The sequence below is a fragment of the Anser cygnoides genome, chromosome 5 (genome assembly GCF_040182565.1).
Source record: "Anser cygnoides isolate HZ-2024a breed goose chromosome 5, Taihu_goose_T2T_genome, whole genome shotgun sequence".
NCBI classification, from domain to species: domain Eukaryota; kingdom Metazoa; phylum Chordata; class Aves; order Anseriformes; family Anatidae; genus Anser; species Anser cygnoides.
Window position 1 is genome coordinate 29,328,074 of NC_089877.1, and position 23,405 is coordinate 29,351,478.

The 23,405-nt window shown below is 42.2% G+C and overlaps 2 protein-coding genes and 1 long non-coding RNA gene across 7 annotated transcripts in view; 1 reads left to right on the plus strand and 2 right to left on the minus strand.

The window, feature by feature from the left end:
* Positions 1-412: 412 nt before the first annotated feature.
* Positions 413-16,148, minus strand: LOC106031662 (serine/arginine-rich splicing factor 5-like). 2 transcript variants are annotated; one of them, XM_048065316.1, is made up of 8 exons: positions 15,989-16,148; positions 14,110-14,248; positions 10,528-10,598; positions 9,858-9,944; positions 7,496-7,568; positions 3,712-3,785; positions 2,899-3,009; positions 413-1,940 (listed from the first exon to the last, which is right to left on the minus strand). In XM_048065316.1, exons 2-8 carry the CDS (start codon positions 14,233-14,235, stop codon positions 1,643-1,645), a joined length of 840 nt encoding a protein of 279 aa, XP_047921273.1. In that variant the 5' UTR covers positions 14,236-14,248; positions 15,989-16,148; the 3' UTR covers positions 413-1,642. The 2 variants fall into 2 exon arrangements, with proteins under 2 accessions (XP_047921273.1, XP_013029599.1); XM_013174145.3 differs by lacking the exon at positions 15,989-16,148 and adding an exon at positions 15,297-15,435.
* On the plus strand, positions 15,288-22,826 carry LOC125182928 (uncharacterized). Its single transcript, XR_010832056.1, has 2 exons — positions 15,288-15,391; positions 16,789-22,826. It is a non-coding gene; the product is annotated as an uncharacterized lncRNA (long non-coding RNA).
* The window catches only part of ACTN1 (actinin alpha 1), an 86,891-nt gene continuing 85,837 nt past the window's right edge, over positions 22,352-23,405 (minus strand). For all 4 annotated transcript variants that reach the window (XM_066998570.1, XM_066998569.1, XM_066998568.1 and 1 more), the window contains one exon: positions 22,352-23,247. In XM_066998570.1, coding sequence (XP_066854671.1) covers positions 23,089-23,247 — 159 coding nt within the window. In that variant the 3' untranslated portion in view covers positions 22,352-23,088. The remainder of the gene's footprint in view (positions 23,248-23,405) is intronic.

Genomic DNA, 23,405 nt, shown 5'->3' on the forward strand with positions numbered 1-23,405 from the left:
ATGGTGTCTGTCTTGGTGCTTTAGATTAACAGAAGTAGTGTAGGCAATGTAAGAGTTCCTGGAACTGTATTTCAAATGTTCCAAATGGTTTTACTTACATGAAAATTCCAGTATCGACATTTGGCTGTTGGTTCTTCTGTCAAACTGGGGACAAGAAGGTCAGTAACACAAATAGTTCTGCAAGGACAGCAGAGAGACTATTATTTGTCATCAGGTCTCTGAAACACCGATGGCCACGACAGGAAAATCCTACCCAGTCATCCTTTCAGACAGGATCTGATTACTTACATCACAACTGGTTTCTAGTTTACATCACAAGGGTACACCTTCAAGTAAGTTTCCTTGCGATCATGTTTGCAAGACTGTACGAAGTGAACAACACCACGTAACACTAGTACACAACACTGCAAGGTAAGCCAGAAAAAGGTTTTATTTTTATTAGGATTGGTACATTTAAACACATGTAAGACTGAGTTTAATTTACATGTATTTTTCCAAAAATGTTTCCCTTCTTTAACAATCCAGAAGTTAAAAAAATCTTATTCCAAATTATAAGAACAAACAGTATTTGCAGTGGAAATTTCTATTAATCAAAACAACTGTGCATTCAGGGGATTTAAAGAAATTATCCTCTTTACCCTTTAACATGATTTACTTTTCTTCTTACAACTGACTACACTTTTCCTGGGAATTTTTGCTGCCGTCCTTTACTAAAACAACCTTCCTTTCCGTCAAGACTATTTCTAGTCATACACACAATATTCAGTATCATACATCTGGGTATGAAAGCTATGCCACTTTTATAAACATTAAAAACATGGACATGCATATTGACATTTCTGTGCAGTTTTATGGAGTCACCTGTCAAATAAGGCCTCTACATACAATAACACATACTAGTGAATTACTGGAAAATTAGTATAATGGATTCCCAATAATCCTGACATCTGAATGGTAAGACTCATTTTAACAGGAAAATCCAGCATTCCTCACTGGGTAACATTGTATTCTTTCACTAACCAAATGAACAATATTCAACTGGCCAACATGTATTCCTGAAAGTCTGTTGCAAATTAAGCTTATTATCAAGGTCATTTAAAGCTGGAACTTAAACAGCCTGTTAAGCCAAGCAATGGGGGAAAAAAAGTGAACTCTAAACTAAATTCAGCTGGTCCATTCATACTCACACAGAAAAGTAGCCACAGAACTTTAAGGAATAAAATCTATACTTCTCGTTCTCGGACTTAATACCAAGGACAAAAGATAACGTAGTATTTTGGAAGTCAAAGGCCTTGAAGGTGGAGGGGAATTTGGGGGCAGGAGAGGGAGAAAGCAGCGTATTGTCTCATCCCATTACCTCAGCATTATGTGTACATATTATATCTATGATAGAAATGTTTACTAATAGCAGGAAAAAAATAACAAAAAAAGACTTCCCACTCCAGACTTCACTGAAAGGAGAAAGCCGACAGCCCCTCCTCACAGAGACGGCCTATTTGATGACAGGCACTTTGGCAATGTAAAAGGAGGTTACCCTTTCATCATGTTAACTCTTCCCCTCCCAGTTCTCATGTGTAATTCATCTCAAGTCTTCAAGAAACTTGAATCAAATTAAACGTATTAATACATCTCTAAGAGCAGGTTAACTACGGCTATGAGCAGAGCTCGACCTAGAACGAGATTTTCTTTTAGAAGAAGAGGGAGATGGGGAAGAAGCTAGCAGGCTGGAGCGGTGGCTCTTCTGGGAATAGCTCTTTTTAGGTGTACGGCTGCGAGAGCGAGACCGGGATCGGGACCGGGATCGCGAGCGAGACCTGGACCTAGACCTGGATCTGGACCTTGATCTTGACCTAGACCTGGACCGGCTGTATGATCTGGAAGATCCGGTAGACTTGGATTTGCTGCGAGATCTTGAGTAACTCCTTGATCGAGATCTGCTTCTAAAGAAACACAATTAAAAGCTGTAGTCCCGTTTCCTACTTTATGTAACCGCTTTGTGTACACAGCGCTTCCAGCTGAACATCTGAACGCAGTAAGCACAGCATTCAGTTATTTCAGAGAGCTGCTCTTTCTGTTAGTTCTATCAAATAACACCTTAGGCCAAGGATACCAGGAACTGCTAGCCTTAACATTCTCTGCTAGCTTGACAAAATAAGAACCACCTAAGAAAAGGAAAAGGCCTTTCCCATTTTCTGCCTCCTTCCTCTCCTTCCTCCCAATCTCTCAGAGCAAACAATTTTTAGCCATTTATCAAGAAAATCACAAAAATGAAAATTCATACCTGTAGTCTTCGGTCTCTCTAGAAACGCCCATGCGAATTAGTTAGGGTTTTTTCAAGATGCTAAAAATGGCTCTGGCACATACCACCACTACACTTCAAGGCTCAAGAGTTTAACACAATCTCTAGTTATACAACCCTTTTTCATGGAAAGAAATAGATTTATTTTTAAGAGACTTAATGAGAGAGCTGCAGCTAACCTGCTTTTATGACTAAGTGGCAGAACTGCTTTGGGAATAATGCGAGGAAGCTAATCTTTTCTTTTATTCTCATGAAAAAGTTGGCTTTCACAATAATCTGAGAGGCATTTCACAGGGCTGTGAAATGCACGGTTTCCCAATAAATTAAAAGGAATTTAATATCAAAATTCATAGCTTATAATCCTTTTAAATATAAATTGTTGTTTTATTTTAAAAATTTCTCCTTAACTCTCATCCTAACGCATTCTATTCACTCTATTTTCAGCAAGTCAGATCTTACCTAACCTGTTTATACTGCTAGAAAGTGCTTCTTTGCTGTGATATTTAGCTTGGGACCAAAGAATTAGATAATAAAATTTTGGGGTTAATACTACCCAAATCCACACCCTCAGCAGAATTTTATCAAGTCAGCTGACATACCTATGCCTTCTGTGATCTTCAATCAGTTTAATTCTGCGTCCATTCAGCTCAGTGCCATCCAATTTTTCCAGCGCACTCTTCATATCACTGTAAGATGCAAATTCCACAACCCTATACACCATCAGGAAAGACAAAAAAAAAAAACCAGAAACTGAGAAAGCAAGGAGAACAAGTTCAAACCTTTTAAAATCTGTTGATTCACAGCTTGATGTTTTATCATCTCAAAGCTAATTTTTAACTTGATGGCAGGAAAATATGACCCTAACAGGCCTAGCCATACATAAGCCTTTCATATCTTCTTAAACATTACTGAAACTTTCATCTGCAATGAGGTGATAAAAATCCAGGAAGCTACACAAACCTGCACCAACTGGGGAAATGTTAACAGTGAATAAATAATCCCCTCTTTGGTTTTTCATCTCTTTTCCTTGGTTATGTTCATTTCCCATGACTTTGCCTGCTGAACCAGTGCAAAGTAGCTACAGACAGGCGATATTTTGGCCTCAGAAATCAGAATTAGATCATAAATGGCTATACATAAATAACTCCTAAGTTAAAGACTAAGAAAACAACTGTTGACTTTCCTCCCTTCTGTTTTGACGTTGTTTTCATTGTGGAGGACAGACGAGTTCAATACCCCTTCTGAACTCCTACTTACTGACAGGTTTATTTATTATTTTAAATTGGAGAAACTTCAGCCAAGCTAAGCCAGACCATATAGCTACGTTTCATTTATTTTTATATTACAGGAATAATAATCTCGCCTTAATGGTTTTCATTATCACACAGATTTATATACAAACATGAACTTACCCTTCATTCCTGTTGTTTCTGTGTGCATCCACATAGGTGACCTCCCCTGCCTTTCTCATGACATCTTTCAAGTCCTGCAGTAAAAGTCAACATTTTAGCCTTAAACACAACACAAAAAAGTCAGCTAGCAGTAGACAACATCCCCCTAGAACTCTCTCCACTAAAACTGCGTAATGCTTTTTTCCCCCCCCTCTATATATACCTACAATTTAGAAAAATCAGTTTCTGAAACTCAGCCTATCTAATAGCAGCTACATATAGAAAGAACCCCTCACTTACGACACTGAATAAAATACTGCTTTGCAAATGATCCTGCATCACAAAATAGCTGTTACGGAAACCAGTACAAAACTTAAAATACCAACATATGCATTGATATCAGAACTACATCAGATGAAAAGCAACATAGTATTAAATGCAAATTTTAATACTATGAGGATTAATGTCCCAGGTAACTGACAATCCAGTATACTTAGACAAATTCGTTCTATACGCTCTCCTCCCCAGCTTCACAACAAAACTAAAGGCAAATAAGTTTAATTAGCATATCATAAATAATTTTATAAGAGCATTTTTTCTTAGATTTCAACTAGTTATTCTGTCACACTACAGCATCATGTCAATAGACATCCCTGCGTTTAACTTAATAGAGGCTAAACACACACGCACTATGAAATTACTTGCTCCACAGTAGCATAAAGTACAAGAAAAACAATGTGAAAGGTCACTAAACAACTGAATATTTGCAGAAGTTAAACCACTACTTTTTACCAAACTGTATCTGGTATTTTATAGTCCCAGACTACTTACCGCAGCACGCCACAAGTGGCAGATGATATAAGAAGGTACCTTAAGCAAAGAGTTGCTTGTCCAATACCTAGCTGGCCAAGAGGAACTCTCTTACATGAGAAAGGCAGTGATGGCTCATAGCAATTTGCTTCACCGAGGTACCAGAGGCCCTGAAAGCACTGGACATAGTCTCCAGAAGTGGCTAAAGAACCCGAGGATGATCTGTGCTAGCCAATCGAGATCAAACCCAGGCAAACCAAGATCTAGATTGCCAAAAAACAGGAGTGTCACAGGAACCAAAAGGAAAATTCAGAACAGGCCAAACCCTAGAATTTCAGCCACTAGAAACCCCCAAATCTTTGGTTCTTTCTCCTCCACACAAGAAAAACGAGGGTTAACCAAATCAAGGTTGTTAGAAGAGGTTCAAAATGCACTTGGTTAGAAATATGCTTAAGGAAGAAAAGACTACCAAACAAAAAGCCAAGAAAAACTTTATAACATTTGCCACTGGATATAAGAAGGCTTAGTTTTATCTAATATCCTAATTAGAATTCTATAGTTTAATTTTAAAAACTGGCACATGCAAACTAGTAGATTATTCCCCTTGTTTCACGTGTGCTTAACACAAAGAAACTTAATTGTAACAGCAAATGAAAAATGGGCCTGCACCATCACATCATTAGAAGTAATATTTCAATCTCAGAATGTTAAACCCAATTTAGAAGTTAAGAACAAAATTTTGGCTCTGCTTAAGTCAATGAAAACTTAACCAGACCAGGACTAGTAAATCAAGAGAAAGTTAAAAATATTAAACTACGTCATTATTTTCTAATTTAAAAAATTTTAGTTTTTAAAACTGAGGCCCCCTTGCCAGACAGTACGCCGACTCCTAAAGATTATCACGAAATATAATTCAAAATAGTAACATCAACATAATTAAGATGCCAACGTTATTATTCAAGAGACTAAGTGTGCAAGATAAGTAGAATTTGGGGAACGTTTTAAAGTTATCTAGTTTGTTTTTTTGTTTGTTAAACCCAAGTCAAATTTTATTCTCTAACTTTACTGTTCTGATTCACCTTAAACAGCACAAGGATACCCTGTTGTCCTTGGCATCAAAAGACAACAAGGTGCAAGACAACTGTAAACAGGCAAAGCACGTATTAAAAGTTAGATCTTCAAGTAACACAGAGCCAGTTTTCCCAACTGTCTGGAAATTCACAGACACTGAAGAACTAGTAAGTGGCTGGAAAGCTCTGAACATGCAGAAATGCATTTACTAAAATAAGAAGAATTCTGACAAAATTGTCTAATACTTAGGTATGAAATTATCTATTAACAATATCATCAATGGTTCAAAGAAGCTGATCTGAAAAGAAATATTATAATTTTATTCATTTATCTTTTTAATATCTCAACACAGTAACTCTTAAAGGAGACAGAAGTTCTCAAAGCATGGGGATCTGCACACACCAAAGATGAAAAGATGCACGCAAGTTTTAAAGCAAGGTTCCGTATCAGTTGTGGCTGCCAGAAGCTCGAGGATTAGAAAGAAGTAATAATGCCACTATTGTTAATATATTAGCTATTTGAATCCGTTGTGTAAGTAGCATAGTTAAAAGAAGTTAAAACAGTATCAGTATCAAAGCAGGACAGCTTCAAAACTAAATGAGGCTTGCATATGGATTTTAGCTTCAAGTGACCATCTCTTTAGGCAGGTATCAAGAAGTAAAGTCTCTTATTGTAACTTATTATACATATAAAACAGTCATTAAAACACGTAACTAGAATCCTAAAGATTCATCACCATGAAATCTATATTGGGGGGGGCTTCAGTCTAAAACAGTAAGACGCGTAAAGCCATTATAAATATTCACAAGTAAAAGAAAGTTTCAGAAATGTTCATTTTTTCCCCCAAGTTATGAATTTAACACTGAACAGCATTGTAAGATTCAATCTCTTTAACACTCTGTTCTAGCTTACTTCTCTGGTACCTACTGTTGTTTCCAAATACTGTTTTTTGTTTGTTTGTTTTTGTTTGTTTTTTTAATGATCTCTTCCAATACATAATTGTATAGCATACCCAGAAGTGATTTAGATGAAATCCACTAACTCATTACATCAACTCAGAATTTGTTTTTCCGGTTTTTCGGAAATTAACACAATCACACAATTGGGAACTTTTTGAACCCACCACACAGAAGATGAACAATCCTAATTCTTCTATTTATCTGCACCCAAGCTCTTATGAGACACATCAGTGGAGCTCCAGGCAAGCAAAACAGCCTCAAGTGGACTTCGCTGCAAGACCAAGTCTTTGAACATTCAACAAAAACTAAACGTTCTATATAGACTGTACACTACACAGAACAAGTGAAGAAACTGATTATGGGTTTATTCTGTTTAAAAGACAGCTAGAAAATTTGGAAAACATTAGCACGAGGCAAGAAAAAAAACAGAAAAGTGGTAAGAAATCTTCAGAAGATGATTTATTTCATCATTAGAAGATGAAAGGGTTCTTTTTTAGTACCTACAGTAAGCATGCTTTCTTAAGACTTCCTTTATTAACGATGCATTACGACTTCTCAGTCATGCATAAGTATTTTGTAAAATGTAAGAAAAGACCATAAATTTCAATCAAACCAAAAGCACGCTTATTGTACTACAAAAGGATGACATGGTTTGAATAGATGTCATTCTTCAGTAATTTAGAAACAATCTAGAGTTGTTCCACGTTTTATCAGTTGGTAAACACAAGTAAGCAAGAATCAGTTCCCAACTACAAAATCTATTTACAGAACTATTTGCACAGCTGTGAAACCAAATAATTCTTTAACTGTTTGAATGCTAATTGTTAGCAATCACTGACTTTTTTGCCTATTTTTTATTTGCATCAAATATTTATGATGGCTTTAATACAAAATTAGGTTGACAGCAGTTTACCTACAGGGCAGAAAAATGAAGTGTAAAAAAAAGAGAAAAGATGGTAACTCACCTGCCAGCTGATACGGGACGAAAGGTTTTCAACTATGATCCTGTGTTCAGTACGAACAGGAGGTCCATACCGGCTAGAAGAGTTCAGAGGGGAAAAAAAAAATCTCCAGTGTAAGGAATTTAGAACGTAAGAAATTTAATGTTTTCTGTAGTTTGCTGCAAGATTTGAGTCAAGTATTTTCCTTATTGCTGGACTGCAGATTTGATTCTCCCTAGTCAAAAACATACCTAAGAGTCCGCTACAAGAGAACAGTTGTAAAAAGGGGAATAAAGAAGATTTTGATGATGAACATTATGCCAATGCAGTCAATACAGCTGCCATTTTTCTAGATACACTGAAACAAGTGCCTAATAGAATAAAAAAACTTCAAAAATAATTAGTTTAATTTCATCATTTAACAGGCTTGGCTCACACATAGGGGTTTGGAGGATATTCATCTTAAGTGCAATATTTTATTTTTATTTTTTAGTTAGTAGGATAAATTCAGCTTCAACTCAGCAATTTGAGGCATAATTTAATGGCATCTTAATTCATGCTTCTAAATGCCAAATCACTTGTCAGTATTTATACATGACCTATATTCAATGTTCTTGTGGGTAGAAATATTCTTATTTTAGTAAAAAGAGATCTAGATAACTGGTTACCTTGAAATAACCGAAGCAGTTTACAGTTCCTGAATGAAAGCGGATTTTTTTTTCCCCTTAACCAAAGATTAAAGACCATCTCGAAAATGAAAATGTGGCTTAAAAATATTCATACAGAAAAGAACAGTAAGACATCCGGAAAAAATACTGCCCTTGCAGGCTATTTCTGATCCTAATCCTAGCCATTTGAATCCAAAGGGATCTGAGAACTATGGAAAAACATATGCCAGCCTTTTGATAAGTAATGCAGGATTCTAACAATGGCACTACTTCGTATTACTACAAAAAGACTCAAGAATTAAGAACACTGACCTCAGAGTAAATTATTCTTATCTTCTCCTCCCACAAAAACATAACCCTAAATTGTGCGTATTGATTTGTACACTGAAGCATAGGCAATTTCATTTCAGTGCATACCTCCAAGTGTCCCAATTTTTTTCAGAACATCCAGATCTTCAGAGCATTTAAACAGAGGTCCCAGAGTCCCAAAACTGGCAGGCTGAGTCTCATTTTTCCATTATTGCAAACCGAAGTCTCTTCCTGTCTGGCATCGGCAGTCTGACGTCATGAACATGACTACAACGTCAGACGCCCACGACCTCCAATCACACTTCCTACTTTAAAAGTCCACTTTTAGCCTGGACCTCGGATCAATTATACCGCATCAAGGTTACTGCCGCTAAAGAAAAAATAATCTAATTAGCATACTTGCATATGCAAATTAGATGTTCCAGACACTGGTTCGTAACTGGCTGCAATTCTGTCTTTGAAAGAAATGCAGAGGTTTACGTCAGTTAAATCTTCCTCTTTCTTCAAACTGCTACTCTGTGTAGGCCACAGCTATAAATGTTTTTACAGAGTGAATTATTTCAAGCATAGATAGGTAGACATAAAGTACAGAGATCTAAATGTGCTTATTTGGTGGAATATATGCAAAGCTGCAGAACTTCACAAAATTCACTGCAACGTGGCGCATGATTCACCACTGGCTCAATTCACTGAAAGTAAACACGGCCACAAATACTGTAGGTCCACTACAGGTATTCCAGAAGAGCTATATCCTGCTTTTCAGATTTCATTGTTGAACAGAGGCTCTCCTTCAGAAGGCACCTGTCCAGTCAGCAAAGCTGGTATTTAAATGCTTCTGCATGTGGTGGTATCTTGTCCCCTAGCCCTGCTTCTGAAATACAGTTCCTTTTGTGCACTGCGACAAAGTAAGCGTTTTGATAACCATACAGCTGGAAACGTGAAAGCTTGGTTAGATAGTAAATACCTTGGAGAACTATTATTCCAAGACACTTCTACTTAGCTTGTAAGCTCAGTTTAATGACAGAAACCTCAGCAGAGAAGCTCTGGCATTTCCCTTGATTTAGCGTTAAGAACAGCCAACCCAACTGCAGCATTAATCCTTCACACCGCTTACACAACAGTAGGAAGCGAGACCAATGCAGTGCCTACAACAAGGAGGGGGAGCATTTCAAAAGGTGTTTGTGAATCTCTGCGAGCCAGTTAAACTGCTTTAAAGACCACATTCTCCTCAGCCAAAAGAGGTAAATAACAGTAATGGACCTCCAAGGTTTGAGAACGTAAAACCTCTGCTGTGAAGCTCCGCAAGGAAAACAGAGCTGGATCCCTAGCTCCAAGCACGGGAAGAAAGCAATAGTACAGTACAGTTCTTCAGTCACTCTGCTTGAGGAAACAGAGTCCAGACCACCTACCTAGATCCGCTCGTTGACTGGTAATAACTGAACCGTTGCGGGAATCTGCCCCTTCCTCTTCGGGCTCGAGCATGCTCAATTGTAACCCTTATGCAACAAAACAAGCGAAGAAAAAAAGTAAGTATTTGAGAGTGACTGAAATCTTTCGCAACTGGAACCACATGTGCACAAACAAGAAGCATCTTGCCCTTACAAGCAATACTTTATAATACAGTCACTGGCATTTCTTAAAGAGGCAGAACAATGGTGTTCTCCTGCCTCGCTCATCTCCCTCAAGACTTTCATGAAAATTGTCACGGGTCTGTAATTGGTTTAGCAAATGTAATTGAAACAGAGCCCAAAATTAATCACAGAGTGAAAAAGATACCAAAAGGAGTAACAGCAACCTAATAACCTAAAACCAATTTCCACAATCTAAACGAAAATGACTGTAACATGCAATCACTACTGACCATCTTGTTGCAAACTGAAGGGCAACACCCAAATGATGAAAGGTTATCATCAACTTATTTTCTGAAGTCAACATATCCAAATAAATCTCTTCAGATAAAGTTACGGAAGGTGTAACACATCACAGAGCCATGACAAACAGGTGTCAGCACAAGCTAACGTGCCACATCTAGATGCAAAACACTCTTGTTGACCTTAAAGGAAAATGTATCAAGCTCACCTTTCATCACACAACTCTTTACCATTTAGTTCATAAATTGCATCATCAGCATCCCTGTGGTCTTCGAACTCCTACAAAAGAAATGGGAATATAGAATTATTTTCCCTCATAGAATATTCAAATGCTAGAAAACACGCTTTCTTTATAAATTTTCAATTTCTGCAGCAAGTAGCAGCCAGAACTTCGAACAAGGGAGTGGACTCCTGGCACATTAATGACTGAAAAACCAGGACCATTCCTTCTACCCGCACTCTGCACACTCCTTTTGCCTCCCTTGGCTATTTCAGTATAATTATTTGGGGAATCTACGTAAAATAAATTAAATGACTTGGATTATTACAGAAATATCTAAAATATCTTTTGGGGGAGGGGTGGGAGGATCATTGCAAGGTATACAGTTTAAAACGCAGCCCTACATGCAGGGAAATCCTATGTAACAGCTTGATCTGATCCAACTGCAATCAAAAGCAGGAGAGCAGCACGCTTCCAAAACCCTCCTAAGAATTCAATTTTTACTGAGTTGGCAAAGAAACAGCAAGACAGAAAAAAACCTTCTGATTTTTTTCTGAGCTAATTCAGCTCACTACTCTGGAAAAAAAGGTGCCTGTGTAAGACGAGCAAGAAAGATAAGCCCCTCTTTAGCACTGGCAACCTGTGGGTCCGGATCAGCTGTGATGTGCAATTCCATACACTGTTGCAATGGAATCTGCTGCTTCACTTTTGGCAGCAATGCTGCTTTAGTCAGCTTGAGTAGATCCTGCCCACTATCCAGCCCACTGGCTCTTGGCAAAGCTGTTTGTACAGCTCTGCAGGAAACTAGGTCAAGAAACCTATCCAGATGAAAAACAGCACACTTGCTGCAGGAGGTGGGGTGAAAAAGACAGTGTTATTTTTCAAATAGATCAGCTTCCCAGGTAGGCTTATCACGTGGCTGAACAACTGTGGTAACACCAAGTGAAGGCAAGGGGAGAAGAGGAAGAAAGCAAGCGTTGAGAACAGGCAGTTGGACAGGGAACGCTTAAACCAACAGCATTCTGTGGAAAACAAAAACGTGGAAATGCAGCTTGAGAGCACTGAACAGAAAGAAAGAGCTTCAAGTGGAAGAAAGTGTTTTTATAACTGTAAACAGCTTTTCAGAAGCAAAACTGGCTTATTTCCGCCCCATCCCGCACCGAAATCTGCTTCACTACCAAACATCACACAACCCTGCACAATGACACAGAAATTATCTGGGAAAACTTATTTAGACCCATCATTAACTACACTAAGGTGTGTAGTTAGCACCTACAACTCCCACTGATTCCAGCTGGTTTCTAAGACACTGAATGGCCGCAAGTCTATCTAGCTTCGCATACTAGCTCTTATGTTTGAAGAGATTCTGCATTGAAATCTACAGAATGTAAGTGAAAACAATTAGTTTCAAAGATCAAGCAATGATTCGGATCAAGCAGACTAAAACGCGCTTTTTTCTTTTACAACAATGTTAAACCAGAATCACTTTGGTTTTTAAAAGGTTTTATACAGATTTTAAATAACTGAAAACAAAGAGGGACTGACAGCCAGCCACGAGTGGAATACCTCAAGGGCTATTACTATTCAATGTTTTTATAAATGACTTGATGGCAGGACTGAATGCACCCTCACCAATTGTGTGGATGACACCAAACTAGGAGGAGAAATAGATACACTAGAAGAAATAAAAAATTAAAAACACCATGCAGAGAGCGCATGATAGGCTGAATGATTACTCCAACAAAAACTACAAGTTTTAACACAGATAAATGTAAAGTCCTGCACGCGGGACAGAATAATCCCAGGAAGCAGTACAGGCTGGGGTCTGAGTGGAGCTCTGCTGAAAAGGACATGGGAATCCTCATGGAGAGTATGCCAGGTTTACGCCAGCAGTACGGCCTTGCAGCAACGAAAGCAAACCATGTCCTGGGCTGCACCTGTAGGAATACACCCAGCAGGCCAAGAGTCAGGATTATTCCACCCTGCTTGGTATTTGCTAGGCCACACATGGAACACTCTGTCCGCTTTCGGTCTCTCCAGCTCAAGACACACATTGAAAACCTGGAGCAGGACCAGCAGGGGGTCACCAAAGCTGATCAGAAGGTTGGGGAACTTAATAGATGATGAAAGGTTGAGAGTCGTGTTTGTTCAGCCTGGTGAAGAGAAGGCTCAAAGGGGATCTAGTCAGGGTCCTCCAAAACCTGAAACGCAGTTACAGAGATGATAGAAGTAGGTTCCTCACGTGGGTGCACGGTGACAGGAGAAAAGGCAAGGGACACAAGCTACCTAGGCAACATTTCATTCAGAAAGAAGAAAAAAACTTCATAATGGCAACAACTAAATGTTTTTGACAGTTATGGGACAATTATTGAAGCTTATTGGTAAACTGTGAAAGGAAAATGCCACTACCTAGGAACTGGAGGAGGGAGGAAGGAAGGTTGGCTGACTCACGTACAGGAGCTCAACAGAAGCTTTCCTGAATGAGTCAACAGCCCTGCCCAAGAAGAGAAGAGAAATGCTCAGGGAAAGGCAATTGAGAAGTCGCACCAACTGGAAACGATGGACTAAATCAACTCCTGCTCAACTGCAGACCAGCCATTTACCTCCAGACTTCAAGAGGGAGGTATTTACCTACTGGCGGCAGTCAACAAGAAGTAGCTCACGCTGCAATCAGGAACTGGCATGTGTAGGAGTTAAGAAGTAATATTCATATGAAACTTAAGCAGGCAAAGCATGTTTTTTTTTTCTTCTTTTCTTCTTAGCTTCACACAAGCAAGACCATGGCAGAACAAATGGCATGTAAGCCCATTGCTGTGTAATGGCAGTAAAAACCCTTCCAGCTGGAATTTGGTGCTGCGGAATGGCCAGTTCTCGGGAGATAACAGCGAAGAAACAGGCTGATCCTCAGTCAGCCTGGGAAGCCGCAAAGAACTGGGTAACAGTTTAGGAACACAGAGGTCAAAAAGCAGTGGTAGGAAACTAAGATCCAGTGAACTGTGTTTTGTTTACCAGCCTGAGAAAAACGTATGCATTATGAACAAAGGACGATGGTGAATATGCCTAACTTCAGCTGCACGACAGTTTAAGCTGTGCTGTTTAAATCCAACAGCAAGCACCTATTACACCTGTTGTCTTAGCCAATTACTTTGTTTTACGCCAGGACATAATTTAGAAATATGACCAAGCAGTCTAGGAGCGAGAGAGAAACTATAAAAACGTTTCTCTAGGTCAAGATTTGGTTGAGTTTTATAGTGTCTTAACAGGCTATTTATACTGTCTGCAGAACGAAGGGTTAAAATCTAAACGCCAAGGAAGACAACAATCAGGTTCAGGATGCATTTAACGTAGTTAGAATATTAACAAGATTTTGAGCAAGACCTTGCAGAAAACAAGGAAAAAGCTTAATGAGTGAAAGAAAACTAATCGCATCATCTGTAAAGCAATCCGAAATGTACGTTAATATTTTCCATTTCCTACTGGAACTATTATTATCTCCAGCATTTGCCCTTCCTTGACTTCGGGCCACCAAGACTAGTAACTCCAAGCAAGACAAAATAAGGTACTACTTACCACAAATCCAAATCCATTTTTTAGATGTATTTCTCGTATGCGTCCGTATCCTTTGAAGAATTTTTCCACATCCCGTTCCCGAGCACGTGAGCTTAAGTGACCAACAAAGACACGGCAGCCACTCATCTTAAGTCTGATGCTAAGAAAGAAAACACCATTGCTTATCAAATTGACTAATATAAAAGAGGGTGATTAAGATCACTTTTACATCTCAGAAAACTTGGTTAATTGGAATTTGTTTTTATTGTCCTCAAGGTATACACGTTAAAAACCTGACTCTTGTCTACAGCCAGAAAAGTGAGAAATTCCTGTCTTACTTTTAGCAGAACCTATACAGAACTCCCACCTTTGTTCTTTTTAGTCATGTAATTTAAAGACTCCTGCTATCTGAAATAATGGTTTTGTTAGCTGCTACACTAGCAAGGTTTTTGTGTCACAGAGCACAAAAAGAAACCCCACTCTATAAGCTCTAAGATGAATTTAAGAAGCTAACAGTAGCTAAAAATGTTAATCATTAGAATAACAACATAAAACAATCGCAAACGCTTGCTTTCGCCTGAAGGGACTACTCCAATAACAGTTACACTAGAATCCAAAAGACAAACTGTATTAATCAAATCATTTTGGTTTGCGCTAATTGTAAAATTCTGTTTGTTAATGAAAAAACAGTTATGGAAAGACAGTTTGTTGTCACGAGATTTCAACAAGGGCAAAAAAAAAAAGGCTATTCCGGATATTCAGATTTTTAAAACTATTGATTGATTCAGGATACATAATTTCGGCTATTTTATGGAAGCCCCATTGTTTACCTTGACTACATCACTCTTTCAGTGGAAAAGCACCCCACATTCATAACCCCAGAGGTGACAACGTGCTTCCTTTTTAATATTGGCTTATTGATCTAAGTATTTAGTTTAAAACAAGATTATCTGTGTGCTATTCAGTTGTAAGTTCACCTAATTTAGAAAATTTTATGTTCCCGTGGCTAAAAAATGTTAATTATTTGGCTCACTCGGTAAGCTTGCTGTCACACAAAACACAAAGAATCCGAGCCCTGGGGAACAGCAATTCAACATGGCCTTGTGTGAGGACTGCAGGCTGCAGAGCACATCGAGTGCTCTTCCTACACTCCGGGCTGGCACTGGAAAGGCACTCTGGGTGCGGTATTTTGGATCAGCGAGATTTACCTTCCGTGTTAACGCCCGTTAGGTTTCTGTTGAGCAGCTTGTTCGCTTGGCTTGCTGTGCCATCGGAGAAGGGGCAGAATGTGGAAAGATGGGAGGTACAGGGCTTCTCGCGGGGAGGGGGGCGGCAGCGGGACGGCACCCACTTACATTACACTGAATTATCACGGAACCGCGGCCTGAGATGTCAGCTACCGGTGCGAAAAGGCCGCATTCCCTCCGCAAGGCCTACGCGGCCCTTTGTAGCCATCCCCTTTGTAGCCACCCCCTCCTCGGGGCTCCCGGCGGCGTTTTCACGCCCGCGCGTAGGCCCAGCCCCGAGGGCCGCCAGCGGCTCCCCCGCCCCCCCGCAGCCAGCCGGGGGCGGCCGGCCGGCCTTACATAACCGCGCGTTACCGCACGGCGAGGCCCGGCCGCAGCCCGCATTTCGGGCCCTGCCCCAGCGGCACCGCGGGGCTGGGGATGGGGCCGGGCCCCGCCGCCTGGCGCAGAGCGGCCTCAGGCGGGGCAGGCCGCGGGGCTCCCGCCGGGCCGTGCCGGGCCGTGCCGGCCCCTCGCGGCCCCGCCATGCCGGGAGCCGCCCTCGGCCGCTGCCTCCATTACCGCGGCGCCCCGCGGCAGGCCCGGCCCGGCCCCGCAAAGCCGCCCGGAGCCCGCTCGCCGCCCTCGGCGCCCGCCCCGCCGCCGCCGCTCACCGTGGCTCGGGCGCTGCGTGCTGCGGGAAGGCGCTCTCGGCGGCGGCGGCGGCGATGGCTGCCTCGTTCCCGGAGAGACCCACAGCGCCGCGCGGCCCCGGCCGATGCTGCGCAACCGCCGACGCCCGACTCCAACTCCCAGCGTGCCGCGCGGCCGGCCCGAGGCCGCGCCCCGGCTCCCCGCGCCGCCGGGGGGGGCGGCGGTGCACGCTGGGAGTTGTAGGCGCGGCGGCACGGTGAGGCCGCCGAGCAGGGACGTGGCAAAAGCGAGCGGGACGAGCCGGGGGCTCTGCCTGAGGGCTGCTCGCCTCATCCTGCCCGGCCCGAGGCCCGGCTGTTTTGGGCAATCTTTAAAGCGCTGCTCTCCGTCGGGCCCTCTAACTAGTATTCTGTAGGATGGTGATAACCTGCAAACCCAGCCACCACAATACACAGAATTGCCCCTGGAGCCCACCCGGTCCGAGCCCTGCTCAGGCAGGGCCACCCCGAGCAGGGTGCCCAGGGCCACGTCCAAGGGACTCCAGCACCTCTCTGGGCAGCCTGTGCCAGTCTTTGACTGCCCTTAAAGCAAACTCTTCTCTCGTATTCGCATGAAATTTCACGTGTTTTTATTTTCAGTAGAAAAATCTGGCTCCCTCTCCTTCATCCCCTCTCATCAGGTATTTATACACGCACACTGAGCCTTCTCCTCAGGCTGCTCAGTCCCAGCTCTCAGCCTTTCCTTATCGAGGAGATGCTCCAAGCCCTTCATCATCTTCATGGCCCCTCTCTTCAGTCTGCCCATGTCTTCTCTTGTACAGGGGAGCCCAGACCTGGACACAGCACCCCAGGTGTGGCCGCACCAGTGCTGGGGAGAGGGGAAGGATCACCTCCCTCGATATTCCACAAATGCTGTCTGATGCAGCCCACCGTGCTGCTAACGTTTGCTGCAAGGCAATTGATGTGAACCCTTTTGGTAAGAAAAGGTGTACTCTGACAACAAACCTATCTGTTGCTAAAAAAGTGGGTGACTGTAGCTGGAACAAGTATGTCTTACAACTTCGACACAATGTTCAGTTGTAAGGCTGGTTTAATTCTTTATTTCTTAAGGCTGTCAAGGACAGTCAAAATGGCAGCCCTGTGACTCTATCAAATTACAGGAGTAGCATCAGAGCCTCTGTGGGTCTATGTTCTTGGATTGCTGCATAAGAAGCTCAGAAGCACGAAAAAGCTCCTTAGGTGGCAGTCTTGGAATGGTATGAGAGCAATAAGGATTTGAGTTACTGGCAATAATGAAGATAAGTCACACCGGAAGCCCAATTAAAGCATTTTTTGGTTTTATCCTGCATCACTGCAGTCTCTGGGATCATGTCAGCAGGGAAGAATGTGGCTGTGCGTCTGGAACGAAGCTCTGACTGCTCCGGCAGTGCCTGGGCCAGGCTGGACTCCTGCCTTGCCTTTCTTGGTTGCGGACACTGTGCACAGGCAGTAGAAGGCATGAAATTCATCACTTGAAGAACCTGCAGTGTTGCTTCTAGCATGTGGGTAGTGTTTCTGGATGTTATCATGTGCAAAAACAACTCTCACAGTAGAGCTGCACGTCAGTTTCCTAGTTATTTTGGTGGTGCAAGAAGATTGGTCTCCGAAGCCTATTTGAAAGCCCATTGGGAACTATTAGTGTCGTGACTGCACACCTACAAATGAAAACAAACACTCAGCTGGAATCAGCATGCTTAAAAACATAATCTGCTTATTGCTATTTTTTTCTTGCTTCCCTGAAGAAGGCGTTTTATTTTCTCTGTGGCAGAAAGCAGGATGGTGTGGTTCAGTGCCACAGATGAAAGATCTGCTCTATTCAACGAAGAAGCAGCAGGAGAGAAATTCTTCATTAAAGTGATGGTGGCAGTGTTTAAATGTACCTAAAAATAAAGAAGTCATAGAATGCTTTCTTAATTCTGCAGTTTAAAAGATGTTCTTGGGTTTAGGCAAATCTGCACAACCAAAGCCACAGGGTTCATACAAAAAGCAACAATAGCAATTAGGGAACTAGGGGGAATGGTCTGGGAAATGGTTCGAGATACTTGGAGGATGACTGTGGCACTTGGACTGGAATGCAACAGAGCTGGGTTCAGTTCCCTGCTCACCACTGACTTCCCCAAGGACCGCAGGCAAACAGCTTCTGGCTGGGGACACAACTGAGTTGTCTTCACCACAGCTCCGACCTCAGAGGTGCCAGCAGCCCCGATGGGCTCCAAGACCTCGAGTCAGGTCCCTGCAGAGGACACAGGAGCAGGTGGGCACCCGATGACTGAAAATACCTGCGTGCTGAGTGAGGAGCTTCTGGGAAGCAGTAGTGAGAGATGTAGGTCTTTACGTCCCTGCACATACACCCCACCTGCAGCTGTGAAACCAGAGCCTTGTTTCATTGGGATCCACAGGCCAGGGTTGTCTCAGAGGAACCTGCTGGCATCTGTTTCTGTCAAGGACTGACAGGGACTCTTTTCTTGAGCCACCAAAAGATGTTTTTAGACCAACAGCTACTTTTTGTAAAATAGCTTATGTTGTTGAAGATCACCATTGCTCTGGAGGCTCAGGCCTGGTGTCTTCCTCAGTGTGGAGGTTCAGGCTCCCTTCCACCACAGAGTGCCCTGACCACGGCGCTGAGCAAGCCGCCTGGTGTGGGAGGCAGGCTCCTCTCACAGGGGCTGTGCCACCATGGGGCAGACAACCCAGGGGAGCGAGTGTAAGGGCCGACCTCGTGGGCAGGGTGCTGGGAGAGGAGCCCCAGGACCTGGGGCCCGCTCTGAGGCTCTACTCTGTGTTTTACCCTTTGACTGTTTAACACAAAATACCTAAAAAATTCCTCCAGCAGGGACTGAATTGCAGCAGTCCTCCTGCACATTGCCTGAACCACAAGGGTGCAGGGTTGTGCTTTCTGTCTTATTATTCTTTATTTCACTGACACACACAGCCAGGCTGGTGAGGTGCTCCCTGGCCCAGCCTGTGGGGTTTCTGGCTGGCTGGGCTGCAGTGCTTGGGGGGTGCCGATCCCCTGAGGAGGGATGCAGCGTTGACCTTGTGTTACTCACCTTACATGGAGATAGTTTAGGCAATTAGGCCCTTGTGAAGCAAATGGGTGGCAAACCCACCTAGTGGCTTTGCAAAGAAAGCAGCAAAGAAGGCTTAGGTACCTACAGGAGTAGGGAAAGGGCTAGTGAAAGGCCTAGAGAAATACCTCCAGGTTTGGGCAGCAACTGAGTGGAAACTGGATTGCAGTTTTAAATACAGACTTCTCATGTCTTCCTTCTAGTGAGATCTAGCCCTTTTCCCCCATGTGCTTTTTTCATCTGCACAATAGAAATAACACTATTTTTCTTTCCCACAGCAGTGGTGAGAGGTCATGTTTTTTTCTTTCAGAGAGTAGGAGGGTAGGGGTCATTGAGGTATTGCTATGGCTTGAGGTCCTGATGGACATCTACCTCAAATGATATCTTGCTTGATGCTCACTAGGTTGTCAACTACCCACAGATAGCGAGAAGGTGTAAACAAAATTGCTAAGAAGAGAGAAGACAATAGTGCTGTTTCTACCAACGTTTTCATGCAGGTGTCTCCCAGAAGTATATGTCTGAGGACAAAACTGAGGAACTACTTCCTGACTGTTATGTGGTATCCAAAGAAATGGGAGGAATCCGTTTCAGTATTTTGGTGGTGAGATAGATGCATAATCTATAGTAGCTGTAAATCCTCAGAATATAGAAAAGATTAGTTTTATTCTAGCATTTTGAGTGGGTTTAAGTTGTTGAGATTCCAGTCTGCCTAAACTAGCCACATAGGACATCCTTCCCTGTACAGGAGACAAGTCATCCAAGTCCATCTCTTGCAATGGCTGACTTCTCTACTGTCGCGCTGAGCGTGTTTCCTCAGTGCATGCTGGGGCATGCTCTGATTACCTGTTTGTCTCAGGGTATGCCCTATACTTTGCTAATCCAGGTTTATTGTGCTAAGACTTTCCCAGCAGCTTATGGCTAATGCAATGGATTTTAAGGTTTTATGTAGTAGCAACTCTTGTGGTAGCCAGAGTCACCTAGGCAATTTGATTAATTCAACAGGATTAAGCTTTCTTAGTATTTGGCTACCACATGAATAAATAAATAAATAAATAAATAAATAAATACATAAAAATATAAAAAAATGTGTTCTACCCAGAGATCTGTTGTGCAAGTAATACAGTACAAATAATTTTCTAGTTACGGTCTGAAAATCATACCTGTATTCTGGTTTCTTGAGGAAGCCATTTCAGTTTGAACTGTTCCTTCTCCCAGCCATTACAAACAGTCACCCTCTCCTTATTCCTTGCCCTCTCTGTTATTTTACTGATAAAACCAGCCAGTCTGATTCAGCTGTATGGATCTGCTGTGGATGTATGAATACTTCTTTGAAACTAAGTTCATTCAAGGTTGCAGAGCAGTTTCCTTTCATTGTCTTCTGAGACTCCTGGCTCCGCTCCTCTGTTCTGAAACCAGATGCTGGCAGCACTGAAGACATGCGATAGTCACAAGCTACATTTGAGAGGCTTTTTGAAACGTGGCTGACATTCTGGCAGGCAAGACAGCTCCATGTTTTCTGAGCACTAATGTGTTTTTGTCCCTGGGCTGTCAGACAGCCATGCAAGGGCAGGTACCGAGATCTCCGGAGCCAAAGATGGCAACAGCCATGAAATGAAAATGGTTAATTTCTGGGGAAACCATTATTTCAGTTTCCGTGCCTGAAAACAGTGAGTCAGCTAGACTGAAAAAACGAACAGATCCCTGAATGGGAGATGTGAGCTTGAGACGCATTGTCTGCTGCTTCTGCTCTTGGCAGGGGAAGGGGCAGTCACTGAACTGCAAACAGCTGCTTCCAGAGAGGAATTTAATCAAGGCTGATGTCAGGACTTGACTGAAAAGTGGCACATTAGCTGCAAGACCATGATCCTAACACAAAAAGCTGTTTTCAAATTTCAGCACGGTAACTGCCAGGGACTGTTACGCCACATGACTGCAGAATATGTCTTGTGCTGCATGCGAAGAAGGCTGATTTGCTGCAGCACCACCATGCCTCCTCAGGTGGTGTGGGGATGGGAGGCCTTTACCTGCAGCCCGGGGGTCAAAGACCAGGTCACATCAGCTCTAACTGGTTTGTCAGAGGCTATGCAGAAAAAATAACAATGCATGTGGCTAAAAGGTGTACCTGTGCTTTCTCCAGCCCTATTTCAAGATAACATGGGCCTTTTCTCAAGACAGTGGTCATTGAAACCCCGATGGTTATTGCATATACACGTGAAGCTAAATGGCATTCACCTGCATACCCTCTGCCAACACGTTATCCGGCCTACAGGAGGAGAATGGGGGTCTCAGTGTCTCCTGGAAGAGGTGCAGTGGCAGACATTAGCATCCTCTCTCCCAAATACAGCATGCAGATGTTGTCAGGTTGGGATACCTCACAGCATACTGCTGTGGTTTTTATGGTGTGTCACACTCAAGGTCAGGAATGAACCCGAAAGCTGTACTGAACCCAAGTACAATTCTTTCCTCAGGACTTAGCTTTGCCCTAGAAAACAGAAGGCAATTCTGCTGAGAGCTGCAGGAGTTCATTGTGAATCTGTGAATGAATTCTCAGCTCCCGCAGGCTAGTCACTTCAAAATACAAACTGCCCTCAGGACTGGAGGCAGCTGCATGTGGTTATACCTAAAAAGCCCACTTGAAACACATCATGAAGCACTAATGAAGATTTTTGTCCTTAAGTCCATGTTTCCTAAAAAGTTGTGGGAGGGCAAGAAATGTATTTGTAACACGAGATGCCTGGAAAGGGATTAGCTGCTTCCCTTTGCTAATTTTCAGGTGCATGAATTTGCTTCTACTTTATGATTCATTAAAGGTCCTTAAAGAGATGTTTCGAAGGCTTGTTTCTTTTGAATGTCCGATACGAAGATGTTCTTGAGTGCTCTGGAAGAATTTACAATGTCAAAAGATGCGCTATTAAAAGCAGTGAGATATTGAATGCTGAGCATGGAACAGTGGAGGAACTGGTTCAAAATATGGTGCTTGTATAGCTCTAGTAACAAATTCTGTACTGTTTTTTGAAGGAATAATGAGGATATTGTTCCTAGAGGTGTGTGTGTGTGTAAGGGATGGTTAAAAATGGTATAAGTCTAATTGAAAGTGGTCAGAAATCTGTGAAATTTCCAACTTAATTCAACAAAAATGAAAAGGTTAAGGGAGAGGGAAGTTGACATTCAAAGGACTGTAATTTTGACGAAAAAACATTTTGGATTCTCTTCTTCATGCTTGTGGTTTCAATTAAAGAGGATTAAACATTTACTGTACAAATGAATAAAGTCTAGATTTGTTATCACAAGAAATTTTTAATATGGTTTGTGACAAGCAATATCAAAGTTATCAACTCTCAAGCTTCATGTTCTGAAACCAGACAACTCTCAGCAACAAAAAAAGTTGTGCACTGATAAACATAGGAGGCATATTGTATTTTTTAATTAAATATGAAAACATGAGCTGTGTACATTATTTTTTCCCTAGAAAACACAGCAATTTCAAAAGTTTATCATAAAATATTTTCATGAAATGAGTGAACCAGCAAACACATGCACTTGTGTGCCTTCCCCCCTCCAAAGATAAACGTGATAAAGAGACATACGCAAATGTAAAAGTTAACAGAACAAGTGGCGTTTTGTTGTTGTTTGGTTCTTTTTGGAAAGGATGGAATGTAACATTGTGCTCGACTTTCTATGTCACAACAAAAAATATTTGGTGTAATATTTTAACATTTTCATTTTAAGTTTCAATCTGGTGGAGAAAAATACCTTTTTTTCTATAATAAAATATGTCTGTTCTTTTTAAAACGTAACTTTTTTTGCACAAAATAATTTTGTAAACTGTCATTTCAAGGGCAAGGTAGGCGGTGTCATGTCAATGTCCTCCCCCCCACTTAAAAATGTGATCTGTTATCTGAAGCAAAACAGGGAAACACAAAAAAGAGCGGAGCAGAGGCTGCTTTGCAAAGAGAAAGAAGGGTGTGTTGGACGGGGGAGAGGGGAGGGAGCGTGTGGTGGGACAGAAAAAAGTTAAAGGTCACTTTCGCCATAGAGCGCTGTGGAGAAGGACATGTAGTCCAGGGCACCGGGTACAGCATCACGGCCATTGTAGGGTGCCATTCTAGCAATGCAGTATTCAGCCTGATCAGGAGGCAGTTCCCGCCGTAATTCGTCCACAGTGATGTAGTTCTGCAACGAGGACACAAGATAAGGCAAGCGTTATTTTCAGAAGACTGACCTTCCTCGCGGGACAATCGCTCCCTGTCCCCCAAGGGCAGCAGATGACAGTCAGGGACAGACCACAGCTAGACTAGGACTGTACATCCATACACAGCGCTCTCTGGGCA